At 45.0% G+C, this 23,564-nt stretch overlaps 1 protein-coding gene across 1 annotated transcript; it reads right to left on the bottom strand.

Moving 5' to 3' along the window:
* Positions 1-1,342: 1,342 nt before the first annotated feature.
* LOC134576792 (histone H3) lies at positions 1,343-1,753 on the bottom strand. Its single transcript, XM_063435492.1, has one exon. It carries the CDS (start codon positions 1,751-1,753, stop codon positions 1,343-1,345), a length of 411 nt encoding a protein of 136 aa, XP_063291562.1.
* Between the last annotated feature and the right edge of the window lie 21,811 nt (positions 1,754-23,564).

Here is a 23,564-nt window from a genome sequence, read left to right as displayed (position 1 = left end):
GTAGCTAAGCCGACTATCAAAGAAACACTAAAGACATGATAAAATGATTATACTTCAAAAGACTTCACGATTGTGAAATCTTTTGAAGCATAAACAGCTTTGGTTTTAAAAGCCAGAACCATTTCGAGCACGGAAGGAGAGGGTTAAGCATATTATTGAGAGGAAAAAAAAAAGTGAAGGGGCGTGTTTAAAACGCCCGCCTCCTTTGCTGCAGGTCCCCATACGGTCCGTCCGAGGAGTATATAAGGAAGAGCTTTGCACAGCATCTCATATCGTTCGTGCAGAAAGAAGAGCAGAACCATGTCTGGCAGAGGCAAAGGAGGAAAGGGTCTCGGAAAAGGTGGCGCTAAGCGTCACAGGAAGGTTCTTCGTGACAACATCCAGGGCATTACTAAGCCTGCAATTCGTCGCCTTGCTCGCAGGGGAGGCGTGAAGCGTATTTCCGGCCTCATCTATGAGGAGACTCGCGGGGTGCTGAAGGTATTCCTGGAGAACGTCATCCGGGACGCCGTCACTTACACCGAGCATGCCAAGAGGAAGACTGTCACCGCCATGGACGTAGTTTATGCTCTTAAGCGCCAGGGCCGCACTCTCTATGGCTTCGGAGGTTAAAACTCGGGCTTGACTTTACCGCACACCCCATTAACCCAAAGGCCCTTTTCAGGGCCACCCACTTTTTCACTAAAAGACTGAACCTAATCACTTTAACCCCTTCCACACCTGATAAATTGCCTGCTATCTACATAGATACACCGAGAAGGAGATAGTGGTAGAGGCTGCTCCCAAACATCTAGACGGGAAAGGTTGCTAAACACTGTATTTGTAGACCGCATTTTTGAACCATCGGAGGATTTGGAGCCGCCTTCTGTTAATGGTAGGGGATGTAAAAAAATATGAGCCAGTACGTACACACACACTGTCAAGAAAGCTCTGGTTTTGGTGTATTGTTACTGTTGCCTACATTTAATACATGCTTGCAGCCACTTAAATAGAAACATTGTTACTAGCTTTGCATATGCACTCCTGTGTTAACTATGTATTCTCCTCTAAGCGAAAAAGTAGTCTTTTTCCTGCTGCCTCTCCACACGATGGATTCTAAATAGTGAAGTTATTGTAAAATCGCCAGTGAAATAGACCAGCAGAGATGATGGCTACATCGTTGCCTGACGTGAAAATGGGATATGTGGGGACATTTGAGCATTGTAGTGTGTGGGCTCCGTAGCTAGCCCGCTCAAAGTCACAGGCTAAAAGACACGTTTTTATGAAAGTGTTGGAGCTCGTTCGAGTGCAGATTTGGTGGCTCTTAAAAGAGCCTTTGTGTTTTGTGTTAGCAGGTTTCAACTTAAGCACGTTCGCCTCGGATCCTACGAGCCAGCTGGATGTCTTTGGGCATGATTGTGACCCTCTTAGCGTGGATGGCGCACAAGTTGGTATCCTCAAAAAGACCAACCAGGTAAGCCTCGCTAGCCTCTTGCAGAGCCATGACAGCAGAGCTCTGGAAGCGCAGATCAGTCTTGAAATCCTGAGCGATCTCACGGACAAGGCGCTGGAAGGGCAGCTTGCGGATGAGCAGCTCGGTGGACTTCTGATAACGGCGGATCTCCCTGAGAGCCACAGTTCCTGGACGGTAACGGTGAGGCTTTTTCACTCCCCCGGTAGCTGGGGCGCTCTTTCTAGCAGCTTTGGTGGCTAGCTGCTTGCGGGGAGCCTTGCCTCCGGTCGACTTACGGGCTGTCTGCTTAGTTCTGGCCATTGTAGCAAAACGAAAGGGAATGAACGCTGCTCGCTGTAGCCTGGGCTTTATAGCCGATACGGCGTTTTCATTGGTTCATCAAGTGGGTGGTATGTTCTGATTGGCTGAAAACAAATAGTAAACCATTTCAAAATACCCGCTCAAATCAACTGCTTCTCATCCCCTCCCCCACATTCAAAATGCCCGCTCAAATCAACTGCTTCATCCCCTCCCCCCTCCTCCATCTATTGAGACCACGCGCCCAAAGAAGGGATCTAAGCCTTTAGTGACCCTTCCTGTCCTGACAGCATTTATTATAGACGCTACTAGTTGAAAGGAATGGCAGTGGGCAGTAATGGACGTATTCCTCCCAACATACTTATTAATAGCTGTATAGGCTTTATCGAGGGGGAGGGGTGCATGGGACATTGACCTCTTACACATGCAGAAAGGCCGCTTCTTTCGATGGGATAGAAGCCACGTCTGATAAAGGGCTTTCACTCACAGGACGCTCAGTAGCCATACAAATGAGCTCCAGGAGACAGAGCAGCAGGAAATGTTACAAAGCATCCACTTATTGAAACAATGTTTTCAGCCGAGAGGCCAGGCTATTAAGGCTGCGTTAACTCATCCAGCAGCACAGACAACAGAGCTGTAGCGCCGCTAGGATTTGAACGCTCATAGTAGGTTTCACCCGGCATGTCCTCCAGACAGCGGGAGAGGGGGGAATCCTGAGAGTGAGCGACATGTAGAGATGCCCCGCTTAACAAAAGAGGACCTGTACACTATATACACTTGCCCCAATTGGTATTAATGTGCTGCTGCGTTTATCATAGACATGCATGGCAGCCATTGATTTTAACTAGTTCTATAGCTGGAATGTTGGACAGGATATGGACTGCAAATGGGACTCAGTCAGTGCTGTGACAGAAGCGCCCTAATATTTTAGCTTGCTTATGAGCTGCCAGCGTGGTGTGTGTGTGTGTGTGTAGATACAGGGAACGGTTTGCGCGCAGCAGAACAATTAATCGGCTCTTTGTGGAGAACGTGGGTGGCTCTTAAAAGAGCCTTTGTGTTTGGTAGGTGAGGGAGGCAGGTGCAGCAGCTGTCCGCTTTACTTGCTCTTGTGGCTCTCGGTCTTCTTGGGCAGCAGCACAGCCTGGATGTTAGGCAGGACACCTCCCTGGGCGATAGTCACTCCTCCCAGCAGTTTGTTGAGCTCTTCATCGTTACGGACAGCGAGCTGGAGATGGCGGGGAATGATGCGGGTCTTTTTGTTGTCTCTAGCGGCATTCCCTGCCAGCTCCAGAATCTCAGCGGTCAGGTACTCCAGCACTGCAGCCAGATAGACGGGGGCACCGGCTCCCACACGCTCTGCATAATTGCCCTTCCTCAGCAAACGGTGGACTCTGCCGACTGGGAACTGAAGTCCCGCTCGGGATGAGCGAGTCTTCGCCTTTGCACGGGTCTTTCCACCTTGCTTTCCGCGGCCAGACATGTTTGTTCTTGATTGAATGCAAGAAGATGAAAACTCCTCCCCTACCACAGGCTATTTATAAACACACTGTGCTCTGTGATTGGATGACTTTACAAGCAGCCAATTAGAGACACGTTATACAGGGAACCAATCTATTGCTGGAGCTAGTGTTAAACAGCCGCTTCCTTACGTCATCTGACTTTAGCAACCAATCGCAGGAAGGGAAGCGGAAGGGCCTCATTTACATGGTCCGCCTATAAATAGAACCGCCGGAGCAAGCAGCTTGCTATTCGCTCGCGAGCTAACAGCGTTAATCATGCCTGATCCAGCAAAGTCCGCACCAGCCCCCAAGAAAGGCTCCAAAAAAGCCGTCACCAAGACTCAGAAGAAAGATGGCAAGAAGCGTAGAAAGAGCAGGAAGGAGAGCTATGCCATCTACGTGTACAAGGTGCTGAAGCAGGTCCATCCCGACACCGGCATCTCCTCCAAGGCAATGGGGATCATGAACTCCTTTGTCAATGATATCTTTGAGCGCATCGCAGGAGAAGCTTCTCGCCTGGCTCACTACAACAAGCGCTCCACCATCACCTCCCGGGAGATCCAGACTGCCGTGCGCCTGCTACTACCCGGAGAGCTGGCAAAGCACGCCGTGTCTGAGGGCACCAAGGCTGTCACAAAGTACACCAGCGCCAAGTAAATGTCCGCCTCCCTGACCACCCGCTAACACAAAGGCTCTTTTAAGAGCCACCCACACTGTCTCTCTCAGAGCTGGCATCACACCCATGCATCAACTCTACAGCTTACTTGCTGCCCACCACAAGCTCACGCAAACGTGTAGCTTTCCTTTCACTTAACCCTTTCCATGCTGTCCTGTAACTCTGAAGATCTCGAGCTGCTCGTGTTTGCACATTTTAGACACTTGTATCACTCACATGCTGATTTAGCCACCTAATGCTCAGTTTGCTCCGCTCTATTACTTTCAAGTCTACCTAGATACCGGACTTGATCTTAGAAGATATTCGTTGGGCGGCTGTATATCTAGTAACTGTAGATTAGGGACAGGCTTCTTATTCAGGGTAGCGCTTGAAGTCACATTAGGGATATTATAAAAGCTGCTACTGTAGGAGATCTTATACCTAATACTTTACCAAATGGCTACATGGCCAGGGATTTCACTCGATAAGTGTATCCGTTTCTTTCTCTTTTGTTATAGCCTATTGAAACAATGTTTCACTTCATCCTGATACTGTCTATTACTATGTTGCAACTCATGGAAGCCTAGTATGTGGTTCTAGCGTCTTTTTGCTCACGCTAGTATTTTACTAGACTTTAAAAGGTCTTTTTGACATATATACCTCAAAACAGCTAGTGTGCAATATCTAGCCTACCTACCCTATTTTCTATCATTTCCACTAGTTATGGGGAATGTGCGCAGGCTTACTTTGGAACATTTAGCAGGCTTTTCCCTTTATTGCACATTGGATATGTACGGATTTATTTTTGTAATTGTCTTTATTTTGTGTAAGTCTTGATATTGGTGACTTCTTTTGGGGTACCCCACCCCTTTAGCTTTATTCTTATTAAAGGTTTAGTTGTATCCATTTGTTCAGCCAACCCCCGACTGAATTAGATACCTGTCCTTAGAAAGTATCTACATTAGTCCACATACGTTCATTACTTTTTGGATACATGGAAATCCTCCTTTTTTTTTTTTTTTTTTTTTTATTTGGTGTTTGCCAGTAAAGAACAATTTAGACCATTGAGGCTTCATCTAAATATCAGCATGATGATTTCAGTGTCTGCAGACATGTTGAGCTTATTAAAGACAATCTGATAAGCCTGTTTTGATCTTAAAGACATAAGCATTTTATTTTTTTTGTAACTTGCCTTTTTTTCCTGTTTATTGCGCCAACACATTATACACTTTCTCACCAGATGTGCCTGTATACACTCAAACAGCGTTTTCCAATTGGTTTTCTGCAGGAACCTATGGTCCAGCGAGAACAAAACTGGAGTTCTGTAGTGATTTGCCCATTGGGTAGCCCATACACTTAAAGAAACCTGATGGGCATTGCTGCAGAGGGACTCGGTAAGCACTGTTTAATTGCCCAACGGAATCCCTGTAGCATGAGATGCTGGGAAGTGACTGACTATCATTACCTCCCAGCTTCAAATAGAAAATGCTGCACTGGAGGGAGAGAGACCGCAGTCGGCACTGAGCAGCGATTTAGGCGGCTGCCTAAGGCCTAACTCGCCATCGGGCAGGCATACTGTGTCAGGTACAAGGACCCCACACCTTGCCCGGTATGCTGCTGGTTGCGAGGTCCCTCCACTCTGTCCTGAGAAGCAGAAAGCCAGCACAGTCTGCAGCTCCGCTGACTATGCAGTGTCTCGCGATCTCTGGCCAATCAGACCGTCGCCGCGGGATACCACTTCAATGCTCTGACTTCTGGATATTGTGAGGCACTGCACAATCTGCAGCTCACACCTGGTGGAGTTGCAGACTGTGCAGTCTCTCAGGGCAAATTGTAGAGAGAGCTTACTGGAGCACCAGGGATCAAAGACACCAGGGGCCACCAGTTGCAATCCCCTCCCTCACTTTCACACCACTGTGCAACCCGCTCCCTTACTGTGTCACCCCGTCTCTCCCTCAGGCACTCTACCACCGTTCAACCTCTACCACCGTGAGGTTGGAGTGCCTCGTGTCGCCTGCTGCGTTCAGATAGCTGGGGTGGTGATTGATGCCACAGTCTGTTCCCCCAGTGGGGACCGGGATAACCCCCACCGGTCCAGAGGGGGGGGGGGGGTAGGAGACCTGTAGAGACGCTTGGTGTGTCTGGCGTCGGGGTGAGCGGCCGTCTCTCCCCGGCTCCAACTTTAGTAGGCCGCACTCGGCGTTTCGGTTTCCCTGCCTCGACGGTTTTCAGAGGGGTGTCCTTCGGTTCCGCAGTGCATTCCCAGCATGGGTAGCACAACCCGGTGAGTCTGCGGTCAGTGTAGCCGTTGAGTTTGACCCAAATTTGGCCCGTCAGGCGAGAGCTCGTGGTGCCCACGTCTGTACTGCTTGGCGGTCAGGCTCCGCCCCCTGGGTACGGATTTTTATTTAGCTTTCGGGTATTCACCTTTTTTCTCTACTCGCTGACACATATCAAAGGTTTGGCTATATCCCTGTACGATCCGATGATTCGCTTTCCAAATGCCTAATTGCCCTGCAAGGGGAATATCATGGCTGAGCTTCAAAATGCCCATTTGGTATAGTAGTCTTTGTGCCCTTAACGTAATCCTCTTGTTTGTTTGTTTTTCCGGTAGGTTTCCGGGGTTAAATTGTATTGAACCATTCATTTCTCCTTGACCTTCTCGTATAGATGCATTTCCGATTCTGATACTGCTCGATATGCCTCTGCAGCTCTGCCGGACAATTTGCTAGTTAAAATAGGTGCCCGGTTGTTTGTTGAAACACTTGAATCCACAGACAAAACCAACCTAGACCTCACCACATATAAAACACTTTTGGATAAACGCTCAGAGCTAGCCACCCTTAATGGAACACAAATCAAGAAAAGTCTTCTTCTTACCAGACACCGGTACTATACCCAAGGGGGCAAAGGGGGACGACTATCAGCGCAAGCTCTAAAATCACAAAGACAAACCACATTTATCTCATCCATACAGACTCCACAAGGGACCAAGTCAAATCTGATGGCGGACATCATGCTAGCCTTCCAGGAGTTTTACCACAAACTTTACAACTTGAGGGACTCTCCCCCCAGATGTTACTGACATAAGAGCCTTCCTCAAACAAAGGATCGCCAAGACAATCCCACCCAACGTACAACAAAGACTTGACTCTCCCACAACTAAAGAGGAGTTAGAAGTAGTGATAGAGGGGCGTGTCCGACTTCCGGCGAGTGCAGTCGCATGGACTGAGAGCTCCGTCGACCTGCAAACCTAACGAGCGACAATATCAGCATTAACTGCTAAATTTCAACTAATTATATACCCAAGGAGCATCCCTCACTAATGTCTCCTCCCAAGCAACTGAAACTGCCCGATATGGCAAGAAATAACAAGAAAAAAGATCGCACACGAGAAATCCAAGATGGCGGCGACAGAGCTACCTTATCGGAAGCCAACTCTGACTGCGAATCGACCTCCTCAAAACACTCTGATATCGCGGTCACGGACCGTAGCCTGCACAAAATGCTCCAGGAACTCCGATCGACTATACGTCAAGACTTCCTGAAGATTGACCGGGAGCTAAGGAAAGAAATTTCGGCCCTGGGTGACAGAACGAGCCAACTTGAACATAGATCCGATGAGATTTGCTCAGCCCACAACGAAATGGCTGATAAGTTACAGAAAATCTCGGAAGAAAATACCACGCTCAAATTTAAATTAGCTGACCTAGAAGATAGGTCGAGAAGACAAAATGTTCGGTTCAGGGGCATACCGGACGATGTGTCCCACGACGCTTTACCAGCATTCATACTAGCTGTATGTAAATCCTTGGTCCCGGAACTGCCAGACTCTGCATGGACCTTTGACCGCATGCACAGGCTACCACGACCGGCCCGCATGTCTAGTGATGTACCGAAGGACGTCATAGTGAAATTTCATTATTTCACACACAAAGACGCTCTGCTGAATGCGGCCAGGAAAGCTGATCAGCTCCCGGACCCCTACCAACAAATATCCTTGTATGCTGATTTATCGGCCACTACCATGGCACGAAGGAAGGAATTCCTAACCGTCACAAAGACACTACGCAACAACAAAGTCTCTTACAGATGGGGTTACCCCACAAAAGTTTTGATTTGGCGACAAGGAAAAACATATGCAATCAACGAACCAGAAGACGGGATGAAACTCCTCATCAAATGGGGCCTATGGACTAACTCCAACGCTGTTCCGCTTAATTCCCCGTCTAGAAGCTGCTCTCCCAGACGACTTCAAAAGGAGTGGAAGATGGCGGGCTCGCCGGCTCGCAACACATGAACTTTCCGTCCATTATAAATTGCGATGAGTATAAGTTCTTATTGAGGTGCTACTTAAGTGTATCTTATTTTATAACTGACAACCCAATCCATTCTTAGTAATTAACACCGATCATTTATACCATCTTCGGCACTAATCTGTATAACTTAATTACTTGGTTTATAGCGGCAGGTCGACAATCTACTATTAGAGCACGTCCACGTGCTTCTCAATCTCTGTCCTGCAGGTCGACAACCATCCTGCCACATTCGATTTTAACACTACAACATATACACAATTGGATTTGTGGGTTCCCTACACAATAAGTACACTTCGCATATACAGTACCTACACGGCGATATGTAATCAACACCCGACGTGAACCACTTTCACGATCATAAATTCCCTCCTATCATTACACATATGCCCAGTTGTTGTTTATGTACAACACTTTTCCTTGCTGCATACGGAATCGTATTTGTTGTAACGTTTTACTGTTATATCCCAAATCGTTGCTTTTACTTATTATTTTGAGATCTATGCTATGCTTAAGGATAACGCACCATGTAGGCCACATGGCTATTACGTCCGTTGACTGTTTTCCTTACAGTCCAGTATATGGTCACAATACACCACCGATCCAAGCGTTTCATATCCGCATCCCGGAGGCACGCTTCACGGGCCTTAATCATCTGACGACAGGTTCTTACCCCGGGCCACCCACTACCCGCATGGCTATCCTATTTTGTAGGTCCTCCCTAATTCACATATAGCGTCCCGATCTCGACTATATACGACTATGCACACCTCCAGCCAGCAATTCAAGTGCAAAGGATAAGCATACGTATAGCAAACATTTATTGGTCTGTTTCTATTATTGCCTTTTTTTCATGTTTATAATTTATGTTTTAATACTTCGAGAACTAGGCTTGCTCATAACTAAGGTTTACGGGTCCTACAATGATGATAAGTACGATATTTACCATCCCCAAACCTAAGTAAATGTTCACAACGCTCTAAACAATTTTTTTGCAAGCCCTCTCCAATCACACATGAGGCCCTAACTCTGACCATTTATACCTCCAGTCCCTGCTTCAAGCTCAATTGCTGAGGGCACATATTGCAGAAATTTTTTTTTCAGTTATCTCTAATATTGTCTATTTTTATTGATTATGTTTTAATATGCAAAAAACTTTGTAATTGTTCATGGGAAATATGTTACGTATATGTTTAGACAATTATACATGATATTTGCTACCCTCAACTCACGATAATTGGCTTCATCGCACCACCCTACACTTAGAGTTAATATCAATCACTCAGTTGATTTGCACTCACTGCAACTATTTGCTAACGTGCAAATACTCCCCAATCTATACCTACATTCCACTTGTTTCGACTCGGAAATCCTTGCACGAAACTCCTGTCATTCAAAGCCCTAGCCACACCACTGTTGGCAATTTTCTACTCTATATAGAATATAAGATAAATGCTTTCCCGCAGTTATTTATTTTATGATCAATATAACCTGGTTGCAGGACCTCTCACACCTCCCTCCCTCCCCCGGCCATCACTTGAGGCACTCCTAGTGTCTAAAAATGGCCACTCTACGTTTTCCACTTCAAGGAAATGTCTGTGTATATAGTTATCCCGTTACTGCCACTACCCCTCCCCTACTTCCCCCTTGCACTCCTCCAAGGTACCAGAATTTACCCCCTAGGGATCACGACGCACCCTTCGTTACCTATCTTCAAGCCCCATTACTGAGGCCCTTTACTGCGTGCAATATCCAACGGAAGCTTAGGACATTCCTATTCATTCTAGAGTATCCATTCTTTCCACTCGTGCACCATACTTACCTAAAATGACGACTAATACATTAAAAATCCTTTCCCTCAATGCAAAAGGCCTAAACAGCCCCTACAAAAGAAGTCAAGTGTTAAGAGATATGCATAACTCTGAGGCTGCCATAGTCTGCCTCCAAGAAACTCACTTCTGCAAAAACAATCCACCCCACATAAGATCATCCAAATACCCTACAGAATACCATGCATACGCACCAAATAAATCTAAAGGAGTGGCAATTATATTTCACAAGGACTGGGTATTCACTCCCATTAGACAATACGCTGACCCCACGGGCAGACTGCTTATTTTGGTTGGTGAACTTAATGGTATTCAAGTTACAATCTCTTCCCTCTATGCGCCCAATGACGCTCAATTCTCCTTTCTCAACAAGGCTATTAAAAAGATATCTACCCTAAAACAAGGTCATGTCATAATATGTGGTGACTGTAACTGCACACTTGATCCCTTACTAGACGTCCAACGGGTCAACAACCTAAAACCTAACAAACTCACTGTGCATAACAGTAAACTGTTTTCGAACCTTATTTTCACACACGATCTCTTTGACACCTGGAGAAATCTATTCCCCACAGCCAAAGATTATACCTTTTTCTCTCCAGTTCATTTGACTTATACAAGGATAGACTTATGTTTACTCGATAAATCGACCCTGCCTCACCTCTTAGATCAAACCATAGGACAACGGACGTGGTCCGATCATGCACCTATTATAGTCACCATAGCAGTACCCTATCCCACAAAAGGCCGCGGCACTTGGCGCTTAAACGAATCCATCCTAGACTCGCCTGACAATTTACAAACAGTTGCCTTGGAAATACAGGACTACTTTAATAACAATGTCACTACAGACACATCTACAGAAACCCAATGGCTAGCGCACAAAAGTGTAATAAGAGGAACGTTCATCAAACTAGGATCAATCAAAAAAAGAACAGCTAGTAACCTAAATACTTCACTTCAAAGAAAGCTTGAAACATTGGAAAACTCCAACAAAATCTCACCCTCTCATTCTACCACGAAACAAATCGCAATAATTCGTGAACAAATACTAAATCTGAGAATTGAGGATTTTACCAATAAGGCGACTAAACTCCAGCAGAGATATTACACCTTAGGCAATAAAGCCGGCAAACTTCTAGCTAATCAGCTTAAATCTAGATACCTCCAGACAAAAATCCCTTATATTCTTTCCAAATCGCACACAAAATTATTTAACCCCATATACATAGTCAATGAATTATCATCATTCTACAACGATCTTTATAACTTAGACAAGAATACCTACATCCCGAGCGCCCAGAACATATCGACGTTTCTACAACGTATTTCACTTCCACAGGTTACACCACAACAAAATGATCAATTGACCACTCCATTTACGGAGCACGAGGTAGCCACAGCCATAAGGTCCCTACCAAAGCATAAAGCCCCTGGTCCAGATGGACTCCCCAACTATTATTATATTAAAATGGAACCTCAACTCACCCCACACATCACGAAACTCTTCAACACAATACAAAAAATAGGTAGCTTCCCGAAGGAAATGTTGGAAGCATATATCATTACCCTGCCCAAACCCAACAAACCGCCCACATCATGTAGTAACTTACGCCCGATTTCTCTGCTAAACGCAGACGTGAAACTATATGCTAAACTGATAGCTAATAGATTAAAACAGATATTACCGAACTTAGTCTCTGAAGAACAAGCGGGTTTCGTGCCAGGCAAACAGGTGGGAGATAACACCAGATTCTGTACAGACTTGATAGATTGGGCCACTCGTCATCGCCAATCCGGGGTCCTTATGGCCCTCGATGCAGAAAAGGCCTTCGACCGCCTGAACTGGTCTTATATGTCGGCCACCCTTAAAGCCTATGGTTTCTCTGACTCCTTTCTCACTAGCATCATGGCCCTTTACTCCATGTCCTCAGCAAGAGTTTTCAATACGGGCTTCTCATCCATCAATTTTAATATCTCTAATGGTACCAGACAGGGATGCCCTTTGTCCCCTCTAATATTCATTCTCTGCTTAGAGCCTCTTCTTCACACAATTAAAAACGATCCCTTACTCCCAGGCCTTCAAACCCCTGCAGGAGAAAAAAAGCTAGCTGCATTTGCGGATGATATTATTATTTTTTTGCAACACCCGACTTCTTCTATTCCCTACCTCCTACAAACTCTGAATATGTATGGTACGGTTTCGTACTACAAAAACAACATCGCTAAAACCCAGATACTTCCATTGAACTTAAATCCTCAAACAATCGATACTCTAAAATCACAATTCCCCTTTGATTGGCGCAAGACTTCCATCACCTACCTGGGCATTAAATTAACCCAATCCAAATCACAAACTATAAAAGAGAACCACGAAGCGGTTCTGCACAAAATCTCAACTCAATTGAAACAATGGGACAAACTAAATACCTCTTGGATAGGCAGGATAAATTCGATCAAAATGATGGCACTTCCTCACATACTCTACCTATTCCGCACACTACCCATCACTGTCCCGAACTCTATCCTTACCAAGTTTCAAACTGTTCTAAATGCACATATTTGGAGGAGAAAACCCCCAAGAATCGCACTCCACTCATTATGGCGCCCCATCCACCGAGGAGGGTTAGGCATCCCCAACGTCAGTAAATATTATAGGGCCTCTTCTTTAGCACAGAGCTTGGACATCATGACCAAGAAAGTGTCAGGATCGGGACAGGGATCCAACACGCAGGGTACAAAGAGTGGAAAGGTACGTATACCGGGCCTTAGAATGGCCGGACTAACGTACCGAGAGTAATAGAGAATAGTCAGAGACAAGCCGAGGTCGAGGGAACGAGAAGACAGATAAGCGAGAGACAAGCCGGGTCAAGGGATAACAGAGATAAGCAGGGTAGTACAACAAGCCGAGTCAAAACCAATAGAGCAAACTAGAATACCAGAGCACTGAGTGACTAGACAAGCTAGAACCACGACAGGGCAATGAGCTGAAGTGAGAAGTAAGCTTAAATACCCTGGCTCCGGATGGTAGACACGCCTCTGACAAGTACCGATTGGATATCGGACACTTGAGTGGCAGGTCGCTCGTGATAGCGTCATGACGTCACGTATTGAGCGTCCCGCTAGAAAAGGACGTGGATTCCTCGCGGTCGGTGTTTAAGTGACTGGATGAACCGCGAGGAACGAAGGAAACAGCTCGTTTGGACGGATAAACTACTAAGTCTCTACCTCTTTTAGAGGTAGAGACCTCAGGTACCCTGACAGTACCCCCCCTCTCAGATACGCCCACCGGGCGGAAGGAACCGGGACGAGATGGGAAGCGGAGGTGAAATGCTCTGCGAAGGCGAGAAGCATGAACGTCCTCCTGAGGTACCCAACTCCTCTCCTCAGGACCATATCCCCTCCAGTTGACCAGATATTGCAATTTTCCCCTTGAAATTCTGGAATCAATGATGGAGCTGACCTCGTACTCCTCCCGACCCTCTACCTGAACAGGACGAGGTGAGGAAACCTTAGAGGAGAATTTGTTGCAAATAAGAGGTTTCAACAAGGAGACATGAAAAGAGTTAGGAATGCGTAAGGCAGGTGGCAGAGCAAGGCGATACGCAACCGGGTTGATACGAGTGAGAACCCTGTAAGGGCCTATGTAACGAGGAGCAAATTTCATAGATGGAACCTTTAGGCGAATATTCTTAGTACTCAACCACACCCTATCCCCAGGAACAAAGACAGGAGCCGCTCTTCTATGCTTGTCAGCGTGTTTCTTGAATAACGAGGAATTATGTAACAGAATTTGCCGAGTCTGATCCCATAATTTCTTCAGGTTGGCGACATGATCATCCACCGACGGTATCCCCTGAGAAGAGGAGACCGAAGGAAAAATTGAAGGATGAAAGCCATAGTTCATGAAGAAAGGGCTAGAGCGAGTTGAATCACAAACAAGGTTATTGTGTGCGAACTCCGCCCAAGGAATCAAACCGACCCAATCGTCCTGGTGTTCGGAAACAAAGCAACGTAGATACTGCTCGATCTTTTGATTGGTACGTTCAGCAGCTCCGTTAGACTGAGGGTGATAGGCAGAGGAGAAGTTCAACTTGATTCCCATTTGAGAACAAAAGGATCTCCAGAAACGTGAGACAAATTGAGAGCCTCTATCAGAAACAATCTCCGAAGGAATCCCATGTAGGCGAAAAACCTCTCTCGCAAAAATCTCTGCCAATTCAGGAGAAGTCGGAAGTTTAGGTAATGGCACGAAATGGGCCATCTTAGTAAATCTATCCACCACCGTGAGAATAACAGTCTGTCTCTTGGAAGCAGGCAAATCTACGATAAAGTCTATGGACAAACAGGACCAAGGTTTCTCAGGAATGTCCAAGGGGTGCAACAGTCCACAAGGAGATGTATGAGGTTGTTTAGTCTTGGCACAAGTCTCACAAGCTGCGACGAACTCCTCAATATCTTTTCGTAGTGAAGGCCACCAGAAATCCTTGGATATCAGAGAGTATGTCTTGCGAATACCAGGATGGCCAGCTACTTTACTTTCGTGAAAACATTGTAAGAGCTCCAGTTGGAGTTCAGGGGGGACAAAGTTTCTTCCCTCAGGAGTGTTTCCGGGTGCCAGATGTTGTGACTTCAAGATCTGGTCAAGTAGCGGAGAATGGATTTTGAGACTGGTATTAGCAATAATATTGCATTTGGGTACAATGGAGGACAAAAGTGGTTCAACTGTGGCAGAAGGCTCATATTGGCGAGATAGCGCATCGGCTTTAGAATTTTTTGACCCAGGTCTGTAAGTCAGAACGTAATTGAAATGGGTAAGAAATAACGACCAACGTGCCTGCCTGGAGGACAAACGCTTGGCCTCTCCGATATAAGACAAATTTTTGTGGTCCGTTAGAATGGTAACAGGATGTAATGTACCTTCCAATAAATGTCTCCACTCTTTCAAAGCCTTGATAACCGCTAGTAATTCTCTGTCACCAATGTCATATCTGCTCTCTGTACCAGACAATTTTTTAGAGAAAAATCCACATGGATGTAATGGTTTATCAACACCCAACCTTTGAGATAGGACAGCACCTAAACCAGTCTCTGATGCGTCTACCTCAAGTAGGAAAGGAAGGGAAGTGTCAGGGTGAACTAAAATTGGAGCGGAAGCGAAAAGCTCCTTGAGAGTTTTGAACGCAAGAAGAGCTTCAGTAGTCCAATTCTTAGTATCAGCCCCCTGTTTGGTCATATTGGTGATAGGCGCGATAATTGAAGAATAACCCTTAATAAAGCGCCTATAATAATTAGAAAAACCAATAAATCTCTGTACGGCTTTAAGACCTTTGGGTAAAGGCCACTCTAGAATGGACTGGAGCTTATCCGGATCCATCTTAAATCCCTCCCCAGAGATCACATAGCCGAGAAAGGTTACCTGGGTTTGATCAAAGCTACATTTCTCCAACTTGCAGTACAAGCCATGCTGGAGAAGCTTGTGCAAAACCTTCCTGACTTGCTTGTGATGAGTCTCAATCTCACTAGAATGTATGAGTATATCATCTAGGTATACAATGACGCAATCTTATAAAAGGGTGACGGTGAAGCGCTAATATATACAATTTGTGATGTACAGTGCGGAATATATAGCAATACCTCTACCTTGGAATATTTTATACAGGTGTCCTAATTGAGGTATGCTGTACCTTAAAAACAAAAGGCAAAATAACCACACATAGTGTATACCATAAATATAAGTACGTGGTGTATAAAAGAAGGGGAAATATGCCCACTCACACTTTCAGGAGCTAACGATTATAGCTCACTGTGATCGCCTGTAGGGTCTGTAAAGGCGACCCTATCCCTTCTTGGCAGTCGTTCCTTTGTTGCTGGTTTCTCTAGAAGTGGAGAAAATAGAAAGAGAAGGCCTTCTGTACTGTCTGCAGAACAGCAAAAAAAAAAAAAAAACTGTCTGTTCTGCAGACAGTACAGAAGGCCTTCTCTTTCTATTTTCTCCACTTCTAGAGAAACCAGCAACAAAGGAACGACTGCCAAGAAGGGATAGGGTCGCCTTTACAGACCCTACAGGCGATCACAGTGAGCTATAATCGTTAGCTCCTGAAAGTGTGAGTGGGCATATTTCCCCTTCTTTTATACACCACGTACTTATATTTATGGTATACACTATGTGTGGTTATTTTGCCTTTTGTTTTTAAGGTACAGCATACCTCAATTAGGACACCTGTATAAAATATTCCAAGGTAGAGGTATTGCTATATATTCCGCACTGTACATCACAAATTGTATATATTAGCGCTTCACCGTCACCCTTTTATACTTTGCCTTAAGATAAGTTTTTGGTGTTATAGCAGCTATATTTTGCGGTGTTATACAACAATTATCCACCCTTCCTAAAATAGCGCCAGTACACTCCTACTTCTTCAATGACGCAATCTTGCTGAAATTCCCTAAGAACCTCATTTATCAGATCCTGGAATACAGCTGGTGCATTGCATAACCCAAAAGGCATAACTGTATATTCATAGTGGCCATATCGAGTATTGAATGCCGTCATCCACTCATGTCCCTGCTGAATTCTCACCAAGTTATATGCCCCTCTGAGATCTAACTTGGTGAAAATTGTAGAGCCCTTCAAACGATCGAAGAGTTCGGTGATCAAGGGAATCGGGTAGGCATTTTTAATGGTTATCTTATTTAGGCCTCGATAATCAATACAAGGTCTTAAAGAACCATCCTTCTTTTTAACAAAAAAAAATCCAGCCCCGGCAGGAGAGGAGGACCTCCTAATGAATCCTTTGTCTAAATTTTCGTGAATATACTCCTCTAGAACTGAGTTCTCTTTCGTAGATAACGGGTATACATGACCTCTGGGCGGCATGGTACCAGGGAGTAGGTTAATTTTGCAATCAAAGGACCTGTGTGGGGGTAAGGTATCGGCTTTCTTTTTGTCAAATACTGCCTTTAAATCTAGATACTGAGGCGGAATTTGTGTCTCTGTAGGGTTGTCAGAGTTAGCCGAGGTGTTGGTTAAGCAGAGAGGTGAGACCTTCCGCAAGCATTTCTCTTGACAATTCTGTCCCCATGAAACTATCTCCCCTGACTCCCAATTAATAATAGGGTTATGTCTCCTCAACCAGGAGTACCCCAGGACTATGGGAATAGACGGAGAAGAAATGAGCAGTAAGGATATGTCCTCTCTATGTAGGATGCCAGCAGTTAGGTTAATCGGTATGGTCTCACGGAAAATAACAGGCTCAAGTAACGGTCTACCATCGATGGCCTCAACAGCCAGTGGTGTCTCTTTTAACTGGGATGGGATAGCATGCTTGGCAGCAAAACCCTGATCTATAAAGCTCTCAGCAGCTCCAGAATCGATTAGTGCCATAGTCTTTACTACTCCCTTTTCCCACTTTAAAGAAACGGGTAACAGAAGCCTGAGCTCTTTGTAGTTGTGAATAGAGGACAAAGTAGAAACACCCAAGGCCTGTCCTCTAGAGAAACTTAGGTGCGAGCGTTTCCCGAACGATTAGGACAATTTAGGCGTAAATGACCTCTGACTCCACAATACATACATAAACCCTCCCTTCTCCTGTACTGTCTCTCCCTCTCTGTGAGATGAGTACTGCCTATCTGCATAGGTTCAGAAATACGTAAGTCCTCGAACTCAGAATTTTGAAAGGTAGGCGCTAGTTTAAAGGAGGGTCTACGGTTCCTATCTCGAGTGTTCTGCCTCTCTCTTAGGCGTTCATCAATACGAGATATAAAAGAAATTAAATCCTCCAAATTCTCAGGGAGTTCTCTAGTAGCGACCTCGTCAAGAATTACATCTGATAACCCATTCAGAAACACATCTATATAAGCCTGTTCGTTCCACTTAACTTCTGCCGCCAAGGACCTGAACTCTAGTGCATAATCCACAAGTGTTCGATCGTCCTGTCTAAGGCGCAACAGTAATCTAGCTGCATTGACCTTTCTACCAGGAGGGTCAAAAGTTCTTCTGAACGCAGCTACAAAGGCATTATAATTATAGACTAGTGGATTATCATTCTCCCATAAAGGATTGGCCCATCTCAGAGCTTTCTCAATGAGTAAAGTAATAACAAATCCAACCTTCGCTCTATCTGTAGGATAAGAGCGGGGTTGTAATTCGAAATGGATGCTAATCTGGTTCAGAAAGCCACGACACTTCTCCGGTGACCCGCCATAACGTACTGGTGGGGTAATACGGGAAGAAGCACCTACAGTGGCTACCTCTAGACCTGAGACTGCAGGAGAAATAGAAGGAGTACGTGTCTCCTCAGGTGGGTTACTAGCACGAGACAAAAGTGCCTGTAGTGCTAGAGCCATCTGATCCATCCTATGCTCCATGGCGTCAAACCTGGGATCAGAAGAACCAAGCTGACTGTTTGTACCTGCAGGATCCATTGGCCCTGTCGTAATGTCAGGATCGGGACAGGGATCCAACACGCAGGGTACAAAGAGTGGAAAGGTACGTATACCGGGCCTTAGAATGGCCGGACTAACGTACCGAGAGTAATAGAGAATAGTCAGAGACAAGCCGAGGTCGAGGGAACGAGAAGACAGATAAGCGAGAGACAAGCCGGGTCAAGGGATAACAGAGATAAGCAGGGTAGTACAACAAGCCGAGTCAAAACCAATAGAGCAAACTAGAATACCAGAGCACTGAGTGACTAGACAAGCTAGAACCACGACAGGGCAATGAGCTGAAGTGAGAAGTAAGCTTAAATACCCTGGCTCCGGATGGTAGACACGCCTCTGACAAGTACCGATTGGATATCGGACACTTGAGTGGCAGGTCGCTCGTGATAGCGTCATGACGTCACGTATTGAGCGTCCCGCTAGAAAAGGACGTGGATTCCTCGCGGTCGGTGTTTAAGTGACTGGATGAACCGCGAGGAACGAAGGAAACAGCTCGTTTGGACGGATAAACTACTAAGTCTCTACCTCTTTTAGAGGTAGAGACCTCAGGTACCCTGACAGAAAGCTAACCCGGTCTGGCTTAAATTGGAACAAGCATGTGGCAACATCCCATCCCTACCCAATGTACTGTGGTCCAAGTGCAACCATTCTTCCACGTCTTTATTGCCAAGCACAAAATTTCTTCTATGCTCCTGGAACTCATGGAGCACAATGTTATGTCCCAAAGAAGAACTACTTTACTTAGCTCCTCTAAGAGCTCTTACTGCGTTATCACCAGATCTTCCCATACACCACTGGCCAACACACGGTCTGACCAATGTTTACTCCTTATTTGACTCAACAGGCCTTCGATCCTTTCCTGACCTACAGTCCACTCATAACTTACCACATCGAGATATATTCCTTTACTTAAGAATAAAACACATAATACACACGGCTAATATCACACGCCTCGATTTATCATCATTAAGCCTGATAGGCCACACTTGCTACATGTCTGACAAATCTCGTTTCCCTCAGAAATTCCTTAAACTATGCTACCTAGCACAAGCAGAGGCCCGTAACCCTGTTAAACTCCCCTATATGATCAAATGGGAACGAGAGCTGGGCGTAGAATTTCACACACAAGATTGGCTCACAGCTATTTCATCCACTAAAAGATCCACTAAATGCGTAACTCTATGGGAGGCGTACTTCAAAGTGCTAATGAGATGGTACCTAGTTCCTAACAGACTTACCAAGATTTACCCTACCTCCACACCCACGTGCTGGAGATGCAACAAAGGTACAGGCTCATTCCTACACATTTTTTGGGACTGCCCGAAACTTCAAACCTTTTGGTATTTTGTAAAAAAAATTATACACTCTTTGTATGGCATGCAATTAACTTTAAACCCAGCAGGTTGCTTACTCCACTTGCTACCTGAGTTGCTATGTACCCCTATGAAAGTAGCGATTATCAATATCTTAATAGCTGCTAAATCATGTATTGCTACTCATTGGAAAAGCAACATCTCCCCCTCTCTGCAAGAATTACTTAACAAAGTTAATACTATTTACTGTCATGAGAGAGAATGGGCCAAGAGAGTTGACTTGACCAATTTCAACGAACACTGGGAGAACTGGGAATCCATCTATAACCAATTTACCAAATTGATCTGATGCTCTTCACTACACCAACTACACTCCATAATTATGCATCACACTAGTGTGGCTCTCTAGCCTACTCCTCTTTTCACCCAATAACGCCTTGTTATTTTACAAAACTGACACCCCCTACCTCCTATCCCTCTCACAAGTGAAGACGTACGCAACCTTGCAGCTGTGTGCAAACTTGCATTTAATTGAAGTTCTTTGTAAACGAGATACACTAAATGGCCCTATGTAATAGGTTATTGCACCCTCTACCTCTACCTGCTATTTATCCCTACTATTTGTCTCGGCAAAGACGTAAATGTACACACCAATATTATATCTTGCTGTGCTTCTACACATTACATCTTGACTGTGTTTATGATTACATATGTTTCTGTTTATATGTATAAGTTTATATGCATTTGCACGACCATAATTTTGGGTACATGGCCCTTGCAACCAACACACTGTGGTACAGTTTGCCATTACCTCCTATATGGCATAGTTGAAATCTTATCTGACGGTAAATGATGCTTAATCCTATATCTGCAAATATAATTAAGCGACGGTTTATATGCTATGCACACTGTTGTAACAGAATCTCTATGTTTTTATACCCACCTGTAACTAACCTGTAAAAGCGTAATATGACTGTGTCCGATCTCATCAATTATATCATAACGTACTTTTACCCCTTCCCCTTTTTCCTTTCTGTACCCCATTGTATGTTATTTCGAAGAAAATGTTAATAAAAATCAAACATTGAAAAAAAAAAAGAAGTAGTGATACACTCCCTCCCACATGAAAGAGCCCGGGCCAAGATGTCTTCACGGCCAAATACTACAAGAGCTTTTCCATCCAGCTCATACCCCCACTCCTAGACGCACTCAACTCCCTACTTAAAGACAATTCCATACCCCCACAGGCATCGGAAGCCACTATTGCACTCTACCCAAACCAGGTAAAGATTTGACCCAATGTGGGAGTTATTGGCCTATCTCACTTAAAAATATTGATTTAAAAAATGTTCACTAAAACACTAGCTAACCGCCTACGCCTCAAGCTCCCAGAGCTAATTCACCCAGACCAGGCTGGATTTATACAAGGCCGAGAAGCTAAAAAATAATATCACCAAACTCATTAATCTCATGCATCACTCTGAACACACAAACACCCAGACACTGTTACTCTCCAGAGATGCCGAAAAGGCTTTCAACAGGGTGGACTGGTCCCTGATGCTTGCCACCCTGGAACAGATGGGCTTTGGCCCAAACTGGCTAAGGTGGATGGGAGCTATATACTCCAGACCAACGGCTAGGCTACTCGTGAACGGCCAACTCTCACTCCCAGTACCCATCTCCAATAGCACCCCTCTTTGTTTCGTCCTGGTCCTGGAGCCATTCCTCCAGGGAGTTAGAGAAAATCCTAACATCAAGGGTTTCAAATTTGGAGGGGCAGAACACAAAATATCAGCATTTGCAGATGACATGCTATTCACGGTCTCCGAACCCAGCTCCTCACTCCCTCATATACTGGAGGAGATGTCTCTCTATAGCAAAGTGTTCACCTTTCATGCCACTCTAGGTAAATGTGAACTCCTCCCACTGAAAGTACTAAACTCGACCAAAACACATCTACAATCAAACTTCCCATTCTCCTGGGGAACAGAGCATATAACATATCTGGGGGTAGCACTACCATCCGTTATCTCACGACTATATGAAACCACCCCCCACCCCCCTGCTAATCCAAGCTAGAACCAAAGATCTTACTAAATGGCACACTTCGCAGTTCAGCTGGTTTTGCAGGATAAATATCCTGAAAATTAGTATTCTCCCAAGAATATTATACTTGCTGCAAGTTCTCCCGATCACTCTACCCACAACCTTCTTTGCTGCCATACAAAAACTATTTACGACATTTATTTGGTCCCACAAACGCCCCAGGCTAGCCTATCAGCTGCTCACAAGATCAAAGACGGAGGGGGGTCTGGGGCTGCCAGATGTGGAACGATACCACAGTGCAGTACTATTGGCCAGGATTTATGACTGGACAGGCAAGAACACGACCAAACAATGGGTAGATGTAGAGAATAACATCTTCCGTGTCCCCATACACACAATACCATGGCACAACTCTGGCCAATCCTTCCTTATGCACAAACAACACCCGACCATTACTCCGACACTGAGAATGTGGTCACACATGAGTCATTGGCGGCGGACATATCACCATACCCATCACCGCTATATCCACTGACTCACAATCCGCTCTTCAAGCCTGGTGAATCGGGAGCGGCATACAGAGAATATCATACCACAGCATACCTACCTTCACGAGACCTCCTTGACAATGAGGGAGTTAGGCCCCTGTCGTCCCTACACCCGCAGGGAACTCCCACGACCCTTCAAAAATTTCTCTACGATCAACTCATTCACTTTTTGCGGACCAACAAATACCCCCAACAAGGTCACCGAGCACTGACCAAATTCGAACTTACGTGCACCCAATGCACACTCAAAAAGAAACAGGTCAAAACCACATATGCCTACTACAGGACACTAGCCAACCAATCAACCTACTCTACAAAAAAGGACAGCAGGGAGTGAAAAAGAGCCAGAGGGGAAATACACTTTTTAGAGAACGGGGGGTAACCCCAAAAGTAACATAGCGACAAAAAAAGGCAAAAGTGTACCTATGTATATTGAGTGGTTGCTCAAAAATACGTTAATGCGGAGAGAGCTAAGGTGAGCTATACACAGAGTATTCAACTGTGGGACAACGTCTACCTTAGGTACGATGCTCAGCAAAAAAGAAAAGAAAAAGAAAAATAAATAAATTTTATTAATAAATATAAAACCACAACGTGCTAGTGTACAAAACTGTAAACCTAAGTTAGTGTTAACCAAAAAAACCAACATAGGTGTAGTAAGTGAAAGAAATTAAAAAGAGAGAGCAATCTCTTCCAGGAACTCTATCTTATTTATATATAGTAAGGAATATCAGGACTTATTGAGTTTATTCTAGGCCGCTGGGTAGGTGTGTAGAAGACCTCAAAACCTTCTTGCGGTAACACCCGGGAGATACGTATATTGTAGGCCCATATAATAAGGTTGCGTCCTTAATTGTGAATATATAGGTAAAGATAGACCGAGGAAACAGGCACTTTAGCACCGTGCCCGCGGGAAAATAGTGGCGGTCACAGTTGTATACACACTGTTACTGTGTAGCTAAATTAGTAATTTATTAGCGGTCTAGTTGTAAGATACTTGGTGACCGTAGGATTGTCCATATGATATCTGCAGCCTAAAGTCGTTGATAGTCAAATATTACATAAATTGTCGGCTGTTTGTATAATTAACGGACTCCTCACATGGACACTAATAAAGTGCTGTACACAGTGCAGTGGTTGTAATGACTTAGTGCGGAAACCAAGCA

The sequence above is a fragment of the Pelobates fuscus genome, chromosome 11 (genome assembly GCF_036172605.1).
Source record: "Pelobates fuscus isolate aPelFus1 chromosome 11, aPelFus1.pri, whole genome shotgun sequence".
Lineage (NCBI taxonomy): Eukaryota > Metazoa > Chordata > Amphibia > Anura > Pelobatidae > Pelobates > Pelobates fuscus.
The sequence above is the reverse complement of the archived record's forward strand: the minus strand, read 5'-3'. Positions and strand labels throughout refer to the sequence as shown.